This window comes from Mirounga angustirostris, unplaced genomic scaffold (genome assembly GCF_029215605.1).
Source record: "Mirounga angustirostris isolate CCGP_5_RB_7025 unplaced genomic scaffold, mMirAng1.0.hap1 SCAF_12, whole genome shotgun sequence".
Taxonomy (NCBI): domain Eukaryota; kingdom Metazoa; phylum Chordata; class Mammalia; order Carnivora; family Phocidae; genus Mirounga; species Mirounga angustirostris.
The window spans coordinates 103038827-103060499 of NW_026991720.1; the positions used below are offsets into that span (position 1 = coordinate 103038827).

The 21673-nt window shown below is 42.6% G+C and overlaps 1 protein-coding gene across 1 annotated transcript in view; it reads right to left on the reverse strand.

Annotated features, from left to right (window-relative positions):
- The window catches only part of ABCA13 (ATP binding cassette subfamily A member 13), a 379838-nt gene that overhangs the window by 37162 nt on the left and 321003 nt on the right, over positions 1 to 21673 (reverse strand). Inside the window, exons 56-57 of the mRNA XM_064575492.1 lie at positions 4331 to 4481; positions 261 to 395 (exon numbers count right to left, since the gene is read on the reverse strand). Of these exons, the coding sequence (XP_064431562.1) occupies positions 261 to 395; positions 4331 to 4481 (286 nt within the window). The remainder of the gene's footprint in view (positions 1 to 260; positions 396 to 4330; positions 4482 to 21673) is intronic.

Here is a 21673-nt window from a genome sequence, read left to right on the forward strand (position 1 = left end):
TGGTGTTATTCTAAAATACTGCCGTTAATGGTAAATTTTTATTGAGTCCTCAATGAAATAGATAACAGGGACTCTATCAAAAGATAATCTTTTTTATTTCTGTTAAATTCCAATGCTTTTTTAGATTCTGTTTGGGAAATACTGTCTTAGGGCAAAATGTTTATTAGTTCAGAGAACCCACACTACAGATCTGAATTTCCTCCCCGGAGGGGCATCTTGTTTGAAGACACCCAGAGAGCACTGATCTCTCAGCTACTCACCAACAAGAGCAGGTCAGGTTTGCCCAGCAGGGCCAGGGCCGTAGAGAGCTTCCGCTTGGTACCCCCACTGTAGGTGGCCACCAGTTTGTCCACATGGCCCTCCAAGTGTAGACGCCTCACGAGGTCCCCGGCAACCTGCAAGACAGGCACCGTCCGTGAACGCATCCCCATGCACCGAGGGCCCCCAGACCCGGGCTCTCAGCCCTGCGTGCCCTCTGCTGCCCCTGCCCACCCCCCACGAACACCTCCCTTCCCGACCCCAGGCCGGCACGGGATGAACAGCAGGTGGGCACCTGTGGGAGCACTCAGGACTGGAGCTCAGGGGAGCAGAGTGCGCCAGAAACCCCGTCGAGCCAGGGCCCGATGCACAGCCACACTGGGGCGAGCGGGCACAGGTGAGCCCTAACCGAGACCGAGGAAGAAGAGAGGGAATAAAGCAGGGAGAGCCCGGGCAGGACGGGACCTTGAGGAGCAGAGAACGGTGAAGAGAGTTTTCAATATTCAAACGGACAAGAAATGACCCTTTCCACCGAGGAGCCACTGCCAGAGACAGGCCACTCGGAGAGACGGGGAGCAAAGAGGGAGTGTTTCTCACCGGCCACTGCTGGGAACAGCTGCACGAAGCCAGGACGGTGACTGAGCGCCACCCCACAGTACAGGGGGTTCCGAGCCCGAGCACACCCGGCATGTCCTGCCTCCTCTCTTCCTACCCCTGTCCTGCCCTGCCTTCACCTGCCCTGCTTCATACGCCCCGGGGACCCCACTCCTGTCCTCTTCTCTGCCCCTCTCCCCTCCCCAGTGGGCGGCATGGGTCCCTACAGCCCTCCCGCTCGGACGCCCACCACAATTCCCGCCACCCCGCATTCTGTCTGCTCTCCGTTCCCATGCGGTGCAGCTGCCTCTGGGGCTGAGACTGAGTGACAAACACTATTTAAAACTTTGACAAATGCGTTCTCCGTGACTCTTGTGACCGCAGAGACATCGCCGAAGTTTGGTTTTGTCAGTTTGTTTAGACATCGTCATATAATCAGACTGGCTGCAATCGTATCTTAATTCAAATCTAGGAGAGGCGAGGAAGACTCTCTGTCCTGAAGGACAAGTAAAATGTAAGATAAATGGAAGACATTTTTAAAATAAAATAACGAAATAAAAAATATACTTAAATAAAATACATGGACTACTGTTCATGCTTTTTTGGATAAAAGCATACAAGTTGGGATAAGCCTAATAATAATGGCAATGATGAAGTATCAAGAACATCTGAAAATACTGGCATGATATTTATGCCTCCCAAGAAAAACCCCCGACAGAAAGCGCTCTAAAGCTTTATTTGCGCCTCCTCAAAATAACACAGGAAGAATTAAGAATCTCGAGAACTGGCCTAGTTATCAGAGAGTGTAAGTCAAAGGGACGCAGAGAACTTCGGAATAAACTCACCAAATTATGAATACTGATGTTCATGGAACCAGGAAACATAGGTCACCTTTTCCCAGTTCCACAAAAGGTCAGTGTTGGGGCGCCTGGGTGGCTCAGTCAGTTAAGCGTCTGCCTCCGGCTCAGGTCATGATCTCAGGGTCCTGGGATCGAGCCCCGAGTCAGGCTCCCTGCTCAGCAGAGTCTGCTTCTCCCTCTCCCTCTGTCCCTGCCCCTGCTCATGTGCGTGCTCTCTCTCTCTAATAAATAAATAAAATCTTATAAAGAAAAAAAAAGGTCAGTGTTGCAGCCTACACATCCTGGGTTGGATGGCCACGGGAAAGAGTCCAGAATACATAGGAACAAATGCACTGGTTTGATCCCATGCCTCCTGAAGGTCCTATTTTCAGAAAATCACAGAAAATAGCCTGATAAGTACGTTCTTGCAGTTTTCCTGCACTCAGGACTCCTGTCAACATTACAGCAAACGTGAGCCCTAGCAATGGTCGGCAAAATGCTGTACCAACCCCCAAATGTGTTCTGCTTAAGGAATCTCTCTCTGCCATTAGGTGTTTTTCTCCCATAAAGTTCTCAGTTGTTCGACACTTAAGGCAAGAGTTTAGGATTCACTCATTCTTATATCCACAGTGGTAATCATGATCCACATTTAGTAGGACTTTTGTAAGCATGATCTGAACCAAAGCTGTCCCGGCTCACCTGGGACGGCTCCAGCCCTGAGAAAGGTGTGGGAAGGGACCCCCGGGCTGAGGGACCACAAGATAACTCCATGAATTTTCCACTCCCTTAGCCACCAAAGGGGCACAGAAAGTAAGACTGAGCTGTTCGGGACACAAGAAGTTCCACGGTACTCAACGAGGAGCTCAGCATCCGGATCACATATTCATCAAGAACACTTACTCCCGAGCTGGTTTACCGGATTTCAAAAGAAAACCCCACCACCTTCTAGCCATGGGGCTTAGGCAGATTTCCTATCCCACCTGCATCTCAGCTTCCCCATTTGTAAAGTAGGGAATAAGCATCTTATCAACCTATGTTGCTGTAAAATACTTAGAATAGCGCCTAGCCCAGAACAAATACTGAAATGTTGGCTAAAAGTATTGTTTTCTGTTGCTTTGTAATAATCCCTTCTGGACACCCAGTGATAAGCACATTAGAACGGATATGCCTGCTATTTCCCATATTTCTAAAATGGATGGGAGAGGGACCCTGGCCATAAGGGAACTAACTCCCCTGGGAACACACGTTCTGCCATCTCAGAAGGCTCCGAGCAAGTAGCAAGGCAGACTGCCAAACAGTTGCAGTTTCATGCAGGAAGTGAAGCCAGTTCCGAATCTGGTACCATGAAAATAACTTTTCTCCGTGGAGGAGCTCCGAAAGATGAGCCCATAAGAGCGCCAAGAATCAGGAGGCAATCGCCCCAGATGACAGGACGTGCCGAGCCTTACTCTATCAACAGGAACTTCTCCGAGTGTGCATTTCCCCCGGGGCCAGCGAAGGGGCCAGAGTATGGCATTTGCCAAGCATCTGCCTCTTTCATCAAAAACGAGCCAAGGGAGCTGACAGAGATAAACACCTTTGGACAGAGCTCCTGATTAGTGTTGGGTTTCACTAGCTGCTTAACCACGATGAGCAGACCTCCAGAAGCGGACGGTTGTCTTGGCTTGATGAAGACGGGAGGTGGGGGACAGGAGCAGGGCCCTCCGAGGACGAGGAGGGTTTCTGCTTTACTTGCACTTAAGTTACAGAGCATCCATAAGAAATGGTGGCTGAAGAAGCATTACACAATAGCACACGGAATGAATTTTCATGGGCCAGTGAAAGAGTGGCTGTTAGTTTTGTCTCCCGTGAATTCTGGGACGCTCCCTGTCCTGTAGAATTGCATTGAAAATGCACCACATAAACCACTTATTTCTGATCCTTGTTCAGGATCCAGAAATGCAAAGAGCATTCCAGAATCTCTACAAGGGGCAGAAAAGGTAAAGCTGCACCCCCAGCACCTGCCATTCCAGTGGCTACCACTTGGCACGTTCTCTGAGCTGTCGGTCAAGGCTGTCAGCTCTGCTTGGCTGATCACCGCTCTTAACAGGCAGAATGGCAGCTCTCTGGCTTTCTCAGGACTGTGCCCACCCCATCCTCCCACAGCGACGGAGGAAGGGCGCGGTCTGCAGTCTCTGCCACCTCTCCATCCTCCGGAAGCCACCCAGGGAAGGAGCCAGGTGGGCAGGTGTCAGCCCCCTCACCGGGAAGTCCTCCTTCCAACAACCCACCCCACTCCGCAGGCAGCCTGAGCCCTTCTCTGTGAACCAGCGGGAGGGTCTATGATGTTTGCTCCTGAATAAAAGTAACAGTCCAATAAATGCAAAAGGCACTTGGAGAGGAGACAAAGTTGCAAACACTTTTAGCTTTAACCCCAAGTGATTTGTGCACTCAGATCTATTTTAAATACATAATTAAATGCAACATTAACAGATTTACTGCGTTTCCTTCCGTGTAATCAGATTGGAAACATCTTTCAGGTACGTTTAGCTGGCACTGTGGTTCCTTCTCAAGGGGTCAGAGAGCTCTGTTGGGACCGGAGGTGTTGGCCAAGCATTTCTTAGCAGGGCACTTTTCTGAAAGACTCCGGGGAGTCTTACCTGAGGGATGCTCGGCTTGGGAATCCCACGGAGGCAGCAATAATAGTGCAGGTGTTCCCAGCCGGTCAGGAGCTCGTCCAGGGCGTCCTGCTGTGGACAGTAGCCAATGCGAACACCCGCCGCGCCCGCCAAAGACAGATCCACGACCTCTCTGCAAAGAGAAGCAGCCACACAGTCCAGAAAATTCGGCTCCCCAGACAAACACCCATTCCTTTAACCCGGCTCATCCATGAGAGGTTCACTGCAGTCTGTCTAATGCAACTGATTAATGGAGCATAAATGGGTTCAGTGAATGAGTAGCATCCCACGTGTCTATGCTTGGCTCTGAGGCCACCGTTGCTTTTTATGTTAAAGAAAACCTTACACAGGGGCTCCTTGGTTAAGCATCTGACCCTTGAACAACACGGGATGTTAGGGGCGCTGACTCCCGGGCTGGAGAAAATCCACGTTTAACTTTTGACTCCCTCAAAACCTAACTACTGACAGCCTATGTTGGCAGAAAGCACTACTGATAACAAATGGCTGATCAACCCATATTTTGTATGTTACATGTAGAATATGCTGTATCCTTAAAATAAAGTGAACTAGGGGTGCCTGGGGGGCTCAGTCAGTTTAAGCATCTGCCTTGGGCTCAGGTCATGATCTCAGGGTCCTGGGATTGAGCCCTGCATTGGGCTCCCTGCTCAGCAGGAAGCCTGCTTCTCCCTCTCCCTCTGCTCCTCCCCCTGGCTCGTGCTCTCTCTGTCTCTAAAATAAATAAACGAAATCTTAAAAAAAAAAATAAAGTAAACTAGAGAAAAGAAAAAGCTACTAAGAAAATCAAAAGGAAGAGAAAATACATTTACAGTCCTAGATTTATTGAAAAGCAAGCATCTCTGTCTATGTGAACCCGCAACCTTCAAACCCATGTTGTTCAAGGATAACCTGGACAATGCCAGGCTTTGGTTTGAACCACTGCCTCTGGAAAAATTTCACTCATTAGTTTTTTCTTTCCCTATTCTATCTTTTATTTTCCATGGTGGTAAAATGCACATCATATAAAATTTATCATTTTAGCAATCGTTAAGGTATAAAAGTCAGCAGTAAGAAGGACATTTATGATGTTGGGCCCCCATCACCACTATCCAGGTCTGTGATGTTTTTGACCCCACAAAAGGAAATCCCACTCCCAGAAATTGGTCACTGACCCCCAGTCTCTGGCAACCACTTATCAGCTTTCGTCTCTGCGGATCTGCCTAGTCCGGATAGTTTACAGAAACTGAACAATATAGGATACGACTTCTGCAAGCGGGTTCTGTCACTTGGCATGTCTTCAAGGCTCATCCACATTATAGCATGAATCTGTACTTCATTCTATTTCCTTTCATTGGTAGACATGCACACAGCAGTTTTTTTTTTTTAAAGCCTCACTGCCATTTTATAAAACAGAAGCCCGCATGTTACAGCAGTCCCCAAATTAATGAATGGATCAGTTCCAATAACCCTGCCTTGCACCTAGAAGTCTACCACATTTTTTCATCCCATGCCCATTAGGCATAAGAGAAAAGAACCACATAAAGAAGAAAGAGGGGGGAAAATAAGATTTAAAAAAAAGGAGGAGGGGGAAAAATAAGATTAAAAAAAGGAAGAGGAAGGTAATCATTTTTGTAATGAATAGAGTTCCAACTGTTAGAGTAGCTTCAGTTTACAGGAAAGTTGAACAGAAAGTGCGCGAAGTTCCCACACCCTACCTCGCCTCTCATCCAGAATCTCCCGCATCCTTACCATCCTGCATTGCTCTGGTGCTTTTGTTTCAATCCATGAACCCATATTGAGACATTATTATTCCCTTAGGTCCATACTTTACATTAGAGCTCACTTTTGGTGTTGTACATTTCTGTGTGTTTTGTCAGATTCACAGCATCGTGTATCAACAGCATCACAGAGAACCTTTCATCGCCTTAGAGATCCTCTGTGCCCTGACCCTATTCATCCCTTCCTCCCTTCACTGGTAACCACCGATCTTTTCACTGTCTGCATATCTTTGCCTTTTCAAAATGTCACAGAGCTGGAATCACGCAGCACACAGCCTTTTCCAATGGGCTTCTTTATTAGCGATATGCATTTGAGGTTCCTCTGTGTCCTCTCACAGCCTGATAGCTCGTTCCTTACTGATGAATAATATTCCATTGTTTAGATGCACCCCAGTTTATTTATTCATTCACCTACTGAAGAGATCTCTGTTGCTTCCAAATTTTGACAATTACTAATAACACTGCTGTAAACATTAGTCTACAGGGTTTGTGTGTGTGTGTGTGTGTGTGCATGTAAGTTCTCAGGCCATCTGAATAAATACCCAGGAGAAGACTGCTGCACGATATCATAAGACCATGTTTAGTTTTTTAAGAAACTCACAAACTGTCCTTGGTAGTTTCCATACCATGTGCGTTTCCAGTAAATAAGGGCTCGTGTTGCTCCCAATCCTCACCAGTGTTTGGCAATGTCAGCATTTGGGATTTTAGTCATTCTGACAGGTGCGTATATATTCATTATTTACATGTGAAATTCCCTAATGACGTACGATGTTGCGCGTCCTTTCACGTGCTATTTGTACATCTTGTAAATCTGTTGTTGTTGTTTTTTTAAGATTTTATTTATTTATTTGACAGAGAGATAGAGAGAGAGCACAGATAGTCAAAGTGGCAGGCAGAGGGAGAGGGAGAAGCAGGCTCTCCGCTGGTGAGCCTGATGCGGGGCTTGATCCCAGGACTCCGGGATCGTGACCCAAGCCGAAGGCAGACGCCTAACCGACTGAGCCACCCAGGCGCCCTGTACATCTGTTTTAGTGAGGTATGCCTTGACCTTCTGACCACATTCTAATTTATTTTCTTATTCTTGGGTGCTTTGTATCTTTTGGAGACCAGTCTTTTATCAGATACGTGTTTTGAAACTATTTTCTCCCAGTCTGTGGCTTGTGTGTTCAGTCCATTCAGTGTCCCTCACAGAGCAGACTTTGTTTTTATTTTAATGGAGTCCAACTTATTCTTTGATTTGTATGCTAATTAGAAGTGTCTTGTTTAATCCCTGAATATCTGGGGATCTTCCAGCTGTCTTTCTATTATTTCTAGCTTAATTCTATTGTCCTCTGAGGGCAGTATTTTGCATGTTCTCTAAAAATGTTAAGGTGTACTTTACAGCCCAGAATGTGGTCTATCTTGATGAATCTTCCATGTGAGCTTGAAAAGAAAGGGCATGCTGCTGTTCTTGAACAGAATATTCTAGAAATGTCAATCAGGTCCAGCTGATTAATGTGCTGCTTGGTTCAACTCTACCCTGACCCATTTTCTGCCTATGGGTTCTGTCGGTTACTGAAAGGGGGACTGGATGCACCTTCTTCTCCTTCGGCAACACCACTCTGTCCTCCCAGATCCTGACACGCTTGGGTTTACACACATTAGGGGCCCCCTATAATTATATAATTAATACAATAACAATTACTACATTATTACATAACGATAAAGGAGCCAATCCTCTACAAGGATGTAACGGCCCCTAATGCCTCAAATTAACGTGGCTACTCGAACTTTCTTTTAATGAATATCGACGTGATGGATCTTTCTTTTTCCCATTACAGTTGATCTATCCGGGTCTTTACATTTCAAGTGGGAGTCCTGGGGTGCCTGCGTGGCTCAGTGGGTTGAGCATCCAAATCTTGATCTCAGCTCAGGGCTTGATCTCAGGGTTGTGGGTTCAGGCCCCATGTTGGGCTCCACACTGGGTGTGGAGCCTAGTTATAAATAAATAAATAAATAAATAAGTAAAACAAAGTGGGACTCTTTTACAAAACCTATATATTTGGATCTTGTTTCTTCACCCACTCTGGTAGTTTGTCTTTCAACTGGCGCAGCTCCACCAATTATATTTAGAACATTACATTTAACATGAGTTTTGATACACTTGAATTATATCAGCCATTGGATTTTTAAAAGATATTTATTTATCTATTTTTTATTTATTTAGAGTGCAAGAGCAGGGGGAGGGAAAGGGGGAGGGAGAGAATCCCACGCACACTTTGCGTTGAGTGCGGAGCCGACAGAGGGCTCGATCTCAGGACCCTGAGATTATGACCTGAGCCGAGACCAAGAGTCGGATGCTCAGCTGACTGAGCCCCCCAAGCGCCCCTATCCGCCATGTTTGTAACGATTTTCTATTCAGTCCCCTTGTTTCTCTTTCTTTTTCTGCCTTATCTGGTTTTAGTTGAGCATTCCATACTATTTCATTTTCTCTCCTCTCAGAATATCCATTATATTTCTTTTTAAATTTTTTTTTGCTGGTTGTTCTAGAGTTCATAATATACATTCACAACCATTCCAAGTCCATTTTCAAATAAAAATAAAGTGGAAATATCTTAATAACAGAGTGTTCTCAATTTCTCCTTCCCTTCCCACATAGTATCGCCACCATCCATGTCACTTAGCCATAAGCTACAATGGCTGGATACAATGTTGCTGTTATGATAGTAAACAAACTGTTACTTACAAGACCAATTAAAAATGATAAATATAAAAGATCTTGAATTATTCCTTCTCTAATGTTCATCCATTCTTTATGTAAATCTGACTTTGTGACCTCTATTATTTTCCTACTTTCAACATTTCTTGCAAGATAAGTTTGCTGGCAAGAAATTCCCTCTGTTTTTATTTCTCCTTCAACTTTTGAAAGATAATTTCACTGGATTCAGAATTCTAGTGGGTGGTTATTTTTATTTGAAAGCTTTAATATTCCACTCCCTGTCTTCCTTCTTTCATGGTTTCCAATTAGTTCAATGTCATTTTTAACTCTGTGGCTCTGTAGGTAATGTATCTGTCCCCCATGCCAGCTTCCTTCAAGAATCTATCTTTGACTTTCTACAGGTTGAGTATCATATGATTAAGTGTAGGTTTTTGGTATTCCTTTTTGTTGGTGTTCTGTAAACATCTTCAATCTGCACTTTGTGATCCATCATACATTTTGGGAAGAAAATGCCATCATTATTCAAATATTTCTTCTGTCCCTTTCTCTTGTACTCCTTCTGGTACCACCATTATGCATACATGCCATGTGTTGTAACTATCACAATTCCCTGATATTCTGTTCCATATTTTCCTTTTACCTCTTTGCATTTCCGTTTCCAGAGTTTTTATTAATCTGTCTGCAAATTCACTGATTCCTTCCTCTGCTGTGTCAAGGCAACGATGAGCCCATCAGGGGTGTTCTTCCTTCTCTAGTTCTTTTCATTCTCATTCTTTCTCTCTGACAGTGTTTCTTTTTCTTTCTAGCATTTGTCTTCTTACAGTGTCCATCTCTCTGCTAAATTACCCATTTGTTCTTGCATACTGTCTATTTTTCCCATTAAAGCCCTTAGCACATCAGAGTTATTTTAAACTCCCAATCTGATACTGGACCATCTGCCATATCAGGGTCTGGTTTTAATGCTCATTTTGTCTCCATGGAATGTGTTTTTTGTCTTTCAGAGTGCCTTGAAAATTTTGGTGGAAAGTTGGACATTATTTATCAGATAAAAAGAAATTTAGGTATGGGGTGCCTGAGTGGCTCAGTTGGTTAAGCCCCTGACTCTTGATTTCAACTCAGGTCACGGTCTCCAGGGTCCTGGGATGAAGCCCCGTGTCGGACTCCCCACTCAGCAGAGCATCTGCTTATCTCCCTCTCCGCCTGCCCCTCCCCTCACTCGCAAGCACGCTCTCTCTCTGAAATAAATAGATATATCTTTAAAAAAAAAAAAGAAATTTAGGTAGATGTGTCTTTCATGTTAGTGTATCTTTATCCAGCTTGGAGTTAATTTGTAATTATCATTTTCTGTAGATGAGGTATCAGAGGGTAAATCTCCTCAGGTGTCCTGTTTTTATCTCCCCTGTTGTTTTTTAGCCTCCCTACATTCATCATAAATAGGGTCTGGGCTTCACTTCTTTTAGCCATGATTCCCTGTTACTACTGAAGAGGTGGTGAGGGGTGTGCGGAAGGGAAGTGTCTATCTTTAGAACTCAGTATTTTAGTGAGCCTGAGCTGAGTACTTCCTTACCCCACATTGAAGGCTCAAGGGGGCTGGAGTGGGGTGTTAGGTTAGTGGTTAGGCATTGCTAAAACCCCCCACTGGTTATGGTCTAGTAAAATATTTCCCATTAAGAGGAACAGAGGTCTTTGGGCATCTTTTAGAATGATTACTCTTCTCCCCCACAGAAGCACAAAGAGATTTTTCTACAACAAAGTGAGAACCTATGAGACTCTGGGAAATAAAACTCACAAAAGTGCCCCTGAGACCAGGCCCACTGGGTGTTTTTAACTCTCAAACGAGCCCACGCTGAACTTGTAGCCATTCATCAGTTAGAGTTTAGAGGTTGCTTCTGACACTTGCTCGAGCTGGGAGCTTCTGCCCCTGGTACGCTGTGATGCTGTGCATCCACCTGCAGCCTCTCTAAGTGTGTGGGCTGAAGATCGCTCTGTGACCTCAATTACCTGATGGATCTAAGAAGAGTTGCTTATTTTGGGTTTATTCAGTTATTTTCTTGTTGCAAGGATGTGAGAGATGATTTCCAAACCCTTTACCTGTTGGACCACAGCCCAGAGTCAGTACCTTTTTCCAGTAGGGTTTTGTTCCATTGTTTCTAGGTTGTCTGCCTCCAACGCACAGGAAGAACTACATTTTATATTTCTCTCTCCATTCCCTCTATAATCTACCATTACTCATCAATTCAATGAACTTTTATTTTATTTGTACTTTCTTAAGATGTTATTTATTTATTGGAGAGAGAGAAAACATGAGCGGAGGGGATGGGCAGAGGGAGAGGGAGAAGCAGGGTCCCCGCTGAGCAGGGAGCCTGACGCAGGGCTCGATCCCAGGACCCTGGGATCATGAGCTGAGCTGAAGGCAGATGCTTAACCAACTGAGCAACCCAGGGGCCGCTTCAATGAACTTTTAATCTACACTCTGAAAAAACTTCTCAGGTACATCCGTGACATTGTTAATTTAATATTCAGTACTTTTAATTCTGTTCCTATAAATGACAAATACACCAGAAAACTGGTTCTATGACCTACTGTGTACTTTTTAAAAGATTTATTTATTTTTAGAGAGAGAGAGAGCAAGCACAAGCAGGAGGGGCAGAGAGAGAGGGAGAGAGAATCTCAAGCAGACTCCACGTTGAGCACGAAGCCTGACATGGGCTTGATTTCACCACCCTGAGATCATGAGCTGAGCAGAAACCAAGAGTCAGACACTTAACCAACTGTGCCACCCAGGAGCCCCACTATGTACTTTTATTCCTTTACACAGTCCATATCACATCCGTATCCTTTTCTCTTTAAAGTTCAATGAGGGCATTTGTCATGAAACTTTTTCCCTTCATGTTATAAAACTTTCCTTTTTCAAATCCTAAGTATACCAAATCATATGTTTTAGTATTTTCTTAAATTTCTTAAAATTTTCTTAAAATTTCATGTCAATATATTATTTTTACAGTTCTACTCCTTCTTCTCTGTTCCAATAAGTTTTTGTACAATAATACTCATATTGTACATGTTTTGTTGTTTACTCGTTCTTGCATGAGGGAAGAATTGGCTATGAAAAAAGCCACAAATAGTAATAAGTGTTGGTAGGATGTGGAAAAACTGAAACCCTTGTACACTTTTGTTTTCAAATAGTGTTGGTGCTATGAACAACAGTATGGCATTTCCATAGGAAAAGTAAATAAAAACAGGGTTACCATATGATTCAGTGATTCTACTTCTGGATATACAGTCAAAAGAATTGTAAGCAATAAAAGAAATACATTCATACATCAATTCATGCATCAGTGCTCATAGAAGCATTATTCACAATAGCCAAAAATGAATAGCCCAAGTGTCCACTGATGAATTAATTGATAAACAGAACATGATAAGTACATCTATATACACAGAATAGTATTCGTCCTTGAGAAGTAAAGAAACCCTGACACACATGGCAAGGGAAACATAACCAAAAATAAACTATTGGGACTACACCAAAATAAAAAGCTTTTGCACAGCAAAGGAAATCATGAACAAAACAAAAAGCAACCTAGTGGGAAAAGATACTTGCAAATGACATATTCAATAAAGGGTTAGTATCCAAAATATATAAAGAATTTTTATAACTCAATACCAAAAAAACCCAATAATCCAATTAAAAATTGGTAGAGGACCCAAATAGACATTTTTTCAAATAAGACACTCAGATGGCCAGCAGACACATGAAGAGATGCTCAACATCACTCATCATCAGGGAAATGCGAATCCAAACCACAATGAGATATCACCTCACATCTGTCAGAATGGCTAAAATCAACAACACAAGACATAACAGATATTGGTGAGGATGCAGAGAAAGGGGACCCCTCATGCACTGTTGGTGGAAATGCAAACTGGTGCAGCCACTCTGGAGAACAGCATGGAGGTTCCCCAAGAAGTTAAAAATAGAACTACCCTACCACCCAGCAATCGCACTGCTAGGTATTTACCCAAAGGATATAAAAATACTGATTTGAAGGGGCACATGCACCTGATGTTTATAGCAGCATTATCAACCATAACCAAACTATGGACAGAGCCCAAATGTCCATGGACTGATTAATGGATAAAGAAGACGTGGTATAGTCATACAATGGAGTATTACTAAGCCATCAAAAAGAATGAAATCTTGCCATTTACAAGGACTTGGGTGGAGCTAGAGGGTATTATGCTAAGTGAAATAAGTCAGAGAAAGACAAATACCAGATGATTTCACTCATATGTGGAATTTAAGAAATGGAACAGATGAAAATAAGGAGAAAAAAAGAGAAAGAGAGAAAACAGGAAATAGACCCTTAATGATAGAGAACTGAGGGTTGCTGGAGGGGAAGGGGGTGGGGGAATGGGCATTAAGGAGGGCACTTGTGATGAGTGCTGGGTGTTGTATGTAAGTAATGAATCACTGACTTCTACTCCTGAAACTAATATTAGACTGTATGTGAACTAGCTGGAATTTAAATGAAAACTTGAAACTACAAAAAATAATAATAATTTTTTAATTAAAAAAATTAAAAACCATCAAAAAATATAAAAAGGCAGCCTATACAAATGGTGGAATTTTTTGTAAATCATATATCTAATAATGTACTTGTTCTGGAATATATAAATAATGCCTACAACTCAATAATAAAATTGCAAGTAACCCAACTTTTTAAACGGGCAAAATATCTGAATATAGATTTTTCCAAAGATGCACAAATAGCCAATAAGCATAGAAAAAAAATATGGCTGGTGCCATTAGTCATTAGGGAAATGCAAATCAAAACCACAGTAAAGTACCACTTCATACCCCCTAGAATAGCTACAATCAAAAGACATAATACATGCTTGTGAGGATGTGGAAACATTCTAATCTTAATGCATTACTGTTAGGGATATAAAATAGTGCAGTTACGGGGCGCCTAGGTGGCTCAGTCGTTAAGCGTCTGCCTTCATCTCAGGTCATGGTCCCAGGGTCCTGGGATCAAGCCCCGCATCGGGCTCCCTGCTCCACAGGAAGCCTGCTTCTCCCTCTCCCACTCCCCCTGCTTGTGTTCCCTCTCTCACTGTGTCTCTCTCTGTCAAATAAATAAATAAAAATCTTAAAAAAAAAAAAAAAGTAGTGCAGCTGCTTTAAAAAACAGCTTGCAGAGTCTCAGCTGTTCCACTGAGCGTTATCTGCTGTATGACCCAGGATGACTCCTAGCTAGCCGCTCAAAAGATCTCAAAACATATATCCATGAGAAAACTCGCACATTCAATGTTTGTGAGAGCATGACCCGGAGTAGTGAAAAAGCAGAAACAACCTAATGTTCATCGATTGAGGAATGGATGGACAAAATTTGGCACATTCACTCAATGGAATGTTGTTCAGTCATGAAAACAAAGTATAAATACATGCTACAACACAGATGAACTTGGAAAACATATGTGAAGCGAAAGAAGAGAAACACAAAAGACCACGTATTGTATGATTCCATTTTTATGAAACGTCCAAAAAAAGTAAAACCTGAGAGAAAAAAAGGAACTTAACTGTTGGCGAAGGCTGGGGGATGGAGAAGTAGGGAATGACTGCTCATGAGACAAGATCTCTTCTCAAAGAGATGAAAATGTTAGGGAATTACACACTGGAAACAGTTGCACGGTTTTGGGACTACACTGAAAACCACCCAACTGTTGCACTTTGTGTGAGTATTACGGTGCATGAATTCTACCTCAATCAGAACAGTTTGTCAGCATATGCAAAGGCTAAAAGGCACATGCCGTCCAGAAGCAATTTCATTCCTTAATATGCACACAACATAAGGGTCTTCTTGGGTTCACCAACAAACGTTCTAGAACACCCATAGCACGTATCTGCCAATACTAACCCAAATGAACAAACTATTACAGCAAGAACAGTGTGGCTGTATCACAAAGTGATACGGCCAGAGAGAAGCCACTCACCAAGGAATACACACTGTATGGTTTCATTTTTTTTTTAAGATTTTATTTATTTATTTTTTGCAACTCGTACTCATGCGAGTGGGCGGAGGAGCAGAGGGAGAAGCAGGGGAGCCTGACTCGGGGCTCAAAAATTCATCAAGCCTCATACTTAGGGTTTTTAGCTATTCTACATCTCAATTTAAAGTTAACATTTTAAAAATGGCTCATCTGCACACGCTAATTTATAAAACTCCTTGCACCAGTTTTAGCATTTAAATATGTTTATCTATGTTCTGCTGGAATGAGTTTTCCTGATCTCCTAAAAACCCTGCCCAAATCAACTAGCTCTATGACAATTTAAGTGTATGAAACTTATATTTATTTATTTTTAAAGATTTTATTTATTTGAGAGAGAGAGAAAGAGAGAGAGAGCACACTAGTTGGGGGGGAGGTGGGAGTAGAGACAGAGGGAGAAGCAGACCCCCACTGAGCAGGGAGCCTGATGCAGGGCTTGATCCCAGGATCCCAGGTTCATGACCTGAGCCAAAGACAGACGCTTAACCAACTGAACCACCCAGGCATCCTGAAACTTATATTTAAACAGTACAAGCCATTTAAAGATATGGGATATCTATTCAAATTATCCTTCTCACCGTTCAGTGGCCCCAAGGCGCCTCCTGCCTCCGCAGTGCTCGCATCCATGTTTATTCCTTCCCGGTTGGGATCTCTGAGCTTCAGAACACGTCACTAATGGCAGCCAGGGATGTAAGAATTGAACAACGGAAAGAGTATGATTCTCTGTCTTCAGAATTACTCATCACACTAATGGCTGCCTAATTTCAAGTGACACGGGAGTGACATTTTTAATTTAAGGACAAGATTTCACACTGGAGTGGAATGAAGAGCCCTTCCGTCCACTTTCAGAGCAGAACATCTTCTGTTGGCCGTGCAAGTAAAACGCTTTCATTTGCTCTGAGTTCGTGGAAATTACCTCGCTCAAATCTTGCACATTAGAGATCTATCAGTTCTCTGGTGTTTGTTATGACTTGGCATCCACCACTGTGGGTGGTTTGGTAGAATATCTGCAGAAGGGAGCCCAGGGCTCCTGAACCAAAGGGGGACTAGGTCTCCAAAAAGCACTAAAGACATATTAAAAGCATCCTGTGGCCTCTCTGGTTTTTTTTTTAATTTTTTATTGTTATGTTAATCACCATACATTACATCATTAGTTTTTGATGTAGTGTTCCACGATTCATTGTTTGTGCATAACACCCAGTGCTCCATGCAGAACGTGTCCTCTTTAATACCCATCACCAGGCTAACCCATCCTCCCACCCCCTCCCCTCTAGAACCCTCAGCTTGTTTTTCAGAGTCCATCGTCTCTCATGGTTCGTCTCCCCCTCCGATTTCCCTCCCTTCATTCTTCCCCTCCTGCTATCTTCTTCTTCTTTTTTTTTATCTTAACATATATTGCATTATTTGTTTCAGAGGTACAGATCTGTGGTTCAACAGTCCTGCACAATTCACAGCGCTCATCGTAGCACATATCCTCCCCAATGTCTATCACCCAGCGACCCCATCCCTCCCACCCCACCCCCCACTCCAGCAACCCTCAGTTTGTTTCCTGAGATTAAGAATTCCTCATATCAGTGAGGTCATATGATACACGTCTTTCTCTGATGGACTGATTTCGCTCAGCATAACACCCTCCAGTTCCATCCACGACATTGCAAATGGCAAGATCTCATTCCTTTTGATGGCTGCATAATATTCCATGGTGTGTGTGTGTGTGTGTGTATATATATATATACCACATCTTCTTTATCCATTCATCTGTCGATGGACATCTTGGCTCTTTCCACAGTTTGGTTATTGTGGACATTGCTGCTATAAACATCGGGGTGCACATACCCTTTCGGATCCCTACTTTTGTATCTTGGGGGTAAATACCCAGTAGTGCAATTGCTGGATCATATGGTAGCTCTCTTTTCAACTTTTTGAGGAACCTCCATACAGTTTTCCAGAGTGGTTGCACCAGCTTGCATTCCCACCAACAGTGTAGGAGGGTTCCCCTTTCTCCGCATCCCCACCAACATCTGTAGTTTCCTGACTTGTTAATTTTAGCCATTCTGACTGGTGTGAGGTGGTATCTCATGGAGGTTTTGATTTGGATTTCCCTGATGCCGAGCGATGTTGAGAACTTTTTCATGTGTCTGTTGGCCATTTGGATGTCTTCTTTGGAAAAATGTCTGTTCATGTCTTCTGCCCATTTCTTGATTGGATTCTTTGTTCTTTGGGTGTTGACTTTGATAAGTTCTTTATAGATTTTGGATACTAGCCCTTTATCTGATATGTCATTGGCAAATATCTTCTCCCATTCTGTCGGTTGTCTTTTGGTTTTGTGGACTGTTTCTTCTGCTGTGCAAAAGCTTTTTATCTTGATGAAGTCCCAATAGTTCATTTTTGCCCTTGCTTCCACTGCTGTTGGTGATGTTTCTAGGAAGAAGTTGCTACGGCTGAGGTCAAAGAGGTTGCTGCCTGTGTTCTCCTTTAGGATGTTGATGGACCCCTGTCTCACATTGAGGTCTTTCAACCATTTGGAGTCTATTTTTGTGTGTGGTGTAAGGAAATGGTCCAGTTTCATTCTTCTGCATGTGGCTGTCCAATTTTCCCAACACCATTTGTTGAAGAGACTGTCTTTTCTCCATTGGACATTCTTTCCTGTTTTGTCAAAGATGAGTTGACCATAGAGTTGAGGGTCCATTTCTGGGCTCTCTATTCTGTTCCATTGATCTATGTGTCTGTTTTTGTGCCAGTACCATGCTGTCTTGATGATGACAGCTTTGTAATAGAGCTGGAAGTCCGGAATTGTGATGCCGCCGGTTTTGCTTTTCTTTTTCAACATTCCTCTGGCTATGCGGGGTCTTTTCTGGTTCCATACAAATTTTAGGATTATTTGTTCCATTTCTTGGAAAAAAGTGGATGGTATTTTGATGGGGATTGCATTGAATGTGTAGATTGCTCTAGGTAGCATTGACATCTTCACAATATTTGTTCTTCCAATCCATGAGCATGGAACGTTTTTCCATTTCTTTGTGTCTTCCTCAATTTCTTTCATGAGTATTTTATAGTTTTCTGAGTACAGATCCTTTGCCTTTTTGGTTAGATTTATGCCTAGGTATCTTATGGTTTTGGATGCAATTGTAAATGGGATCGACTCCTTAATTTCTCTTTCTTCTGTCTTGTTGTTGGTGTATAGGAATGCCACCGATTTCTGTGCATTGATTTTATATCCTGCCACTTTACTGAATTCCTGTATGAGTTCTAGCAGTTTTGCGGTGGAGTCTTTTGGGTTTCCACATAAAGTATCATATTATCTGCAAAGAGTGAGAGTTTGACTTCTTCTTTGCCGATTTGGATGCCTTTGATTTCTTTTTGTTGTCTGATTGCTGTGGCTAGGACTTCTAATACTATGTTGAATAGCCGTGGTCATAGTGGACATCCCTGTCGCATTCCTGACCTTAAGGGGAAAGCTCTCAGTTGTTCCCCATTGAGAATGCTATTCGCTGTAGGTTTTTCATAGATGACTTTTATGATATTGAGGTATGTACCCTCTATGCCTATACTCTGAAGAGTTTTGATCAAGAAAGGATGCTGTACTTTGTCAAATGCTTTTTCTGCATCTATTGAGAGGATCATATGATTCTTGTTCTTTCTTTTGTTAATGTATTGTATCACATTGATTGATTTGCGGATGTTGAACCAACCTTGCAGCCCAGGGATAAATCCCACTTGGTCATGGTGAATAATCCTTTTAATGTACTGTTGGATCCTAATGGCTAGTATTTTGGTGAGAATTTTTGCATCCATGTTTATCAAGGATATTGGTCTGTAATTGTCCTTTTGATGGGGTCTTTTTCTGGTTTGGGGATCAAGGTAATGGTGGCCTCATAAAACGAGTTCGGAAGTTTTCCTTCCATTTCTATTTTTTGGAACAGTTTCAGAAGAATAGGTATTAATTCTTCTTGAAATGTTTGGTAGAATTCCCCTGGGATGCCATCTGGCCCTGGGCTTTTGTTTGTTGGGAGATTTTTGATGACTGCTTCAATTTCCTTAGTGGTGATAGGTCTGTTCAGGTTTTCTATTTCTTCCTGGTTCAATTTTGGTAGTTGATCCATCTCTAGGAATGCATCCATTTCTTCCAGGTTATCTAATTTGCTGGCATAGAGTTGCTCATAATAGGTTCTTATAACTGTCTGTATTTCTTTGGTGTTGGTTGTGATCTCTCCTTTTTCATTCATGATTTTGTTGATTTGGGTCATTTCTCTTTTCTTTTTGATAAGTCTGGCCAGGGGTTTATCAATCTTGTTAATTCTTTCAAAGGACCAGCTCTATCTCTGTTTTGTTAGCTCAGATACCTGCTGCTCTGTGAGTAGCTAAAATTCTTTATCAAAATGTAGGAGAAAAGAATTGTCTAGAGAGATCAATCGATACCTCAGAGTTTGGGTGTACAGGACCCATTTCAGTGGTACTTTGTTATAATCCAAATGGACACCAAGTGGGCACAGCCCTGAGGAAATTTGCATATAAAAGGTCATATGTTATACAGCAAACAATGAATCATGGAACACTACATCAAAAACTAATGATGTACTGTATGGTGACTAACATAACAAAACAAAACAAACAAACAAATAAATAAATAAAAGGTCATATGATAATGACGCTCTGGGATGAGGCCAGAGTTCATCCCACCTGACCTAGAAGAAGATGCGCCCATGGCTAAATTCTGAACCTATCTGTGAGTGATGCTAACGAAACTTTTTCTACATCAAGCCTACTGTCAATCACGTTTATATGTTATTAGAAAATGCTCTCATCTATCTTGTGGTTTGCACACCCCTGCATGTCAGTTATCTGAACCTGATAAAGGAGGTCATAACATTCTGTATGCTTTATGCTTCAGCACCTCTTGGAAAGGCAAGACATTTTTCAGGTGAGGATCTGACACAAAAATGAGCTCCAAGTGGCTTTTATCGTGATGCATGCTGACCAGCTTTTTCCCCCCTTTCTTTATTTAATGATGTAACAGTGAGGAATTCTGAAAATTAAATAAAATGTTTTGAGCTTTCTGAGAGGTCTCTGCCAAGCCAATGTTTCAATATTCAGTAAGATTTCGCCTGGGTTCTACCTCTCACTTTATGTATTTAATTCCCTTTATATTATCAGCAGTCTCTAAGCTGCCAAAGTGAGTTAAAAAGAGCCAACAAAGAACCATTCAGTGGCCCTGGGTTGCTTTGCTTCCTAGTCAGATTTTTAAACTTGTCTGCCTTCAAACTGCTTGAGGCTTTATTGCCACTGTCCAAACATCATCCCAGGGTTTACCCACTAATGCACCCCACAGCCTTCTTGGTCAGGTGAGGGCAGGACTGTTTTCACAACTGGTTCCTAAGTAACCAGACTGTCCATGAGCTGCACCCATTGGCTCTTGGATGTGAGCCATGTGTCAGAAGCTTCTGTGCCCATGAGTAAAGCCAATAACTGGATCTACACCCTCCATAATGGCTGCACGTGGTTTCAGAAAGGGTATCATGCTGCCATGTTGTTTTGTTTCTTAAACGTGGATCAGTAAGATGTTTTTACCTCGTCTTCTGAAGGCTAGAATAAGTCCACTCCCTGGATTTAAACCTACACACACACACACCCCACAGATTTTACCATCTATATTCTTATAAATGACATGTGAAATACATGTGCAGATATCAAGCATATTTAGAAGTATCATTCATGTGAGAAACCAAGTCTTTCGAGCCAGCATAAGAGATAGATACTGACCTCTATATAGGTTAGGGTTGTTCAGCCATAGGTACACCAGGTCAATGACCACACTCTCAACCAATCTTAGTGTCTTCCCATCAAAGCTATACCTGAGCAAGGCTGACCATCAGCCCCACCGTATCTGACATATTCCTTTTACTTCCATCCACAGATGTTAAAGAGAAGGAGGAAGGGAATGAGTGCTGGGACTGAGAAGACAGTCAGCGCTCACTTCACACTATGCAACTGAGGCAAGTCCTTCACCTGCCTGGACTCTGGCTCTTCACCCGTAAGATGAAGGTGTTGAGTCATTTATTGAGGAACTACTTTGTAGCTCCTCAGAGAGCTCATGATCCAAGTAACTTAGCAACCACGTATCCTACCACCTAACTCCAGTGGAGTTTTCTCAAGAACACCGGGTTGGGATTCAAACAGAAGCACACTTATGACAAGAGAGAGTACAATCATTCACATAGGAGGTACTTAAGCTGTGATTTTTTATTCACTTTTATCTCCCCTCTGCACCTGACTAAAGGAGAAGCCACAAATCTGATTAAGTAATGTCCTTTCAAAACAGTAAAATTATAGCTAATTATATGTTCATACTGCCAAGATTTTGCCTTCTTCCCCACAAGAAAATGCTACGGATTTCTGGCAACAAAATGGCTCATTTCATCTATTCTCTGGGTGTAGCATGGGTCAGTCTTCCAGCCTAGTAATTTATGCAAGGAAGAGATTAGTTAAGACAACAGAGACTTGTTTATAAAGAATAAATGGTGCCATCTGCTTTTCACCTACTCCGCTCTCACTCAGACTCTTCATCTGATGCTTCTTTCATTTGAGGCATCACCATGGCAACAGGTACCCATCCACATGTTTAGGAACTATCCAGAAACCATGAGCACAGCTCCAGATTGTCTGCACCCCTTTACCAGACTCTCTTCTGCCTCAGGTCAGTGTTAAAATGTAAGCAAAGTTTTCCATAAGTTCACAGACTCAGGATGATCAATATGAGTATCACGGATTCACAGGGTAATTATCTGTAATATAGCATGCACA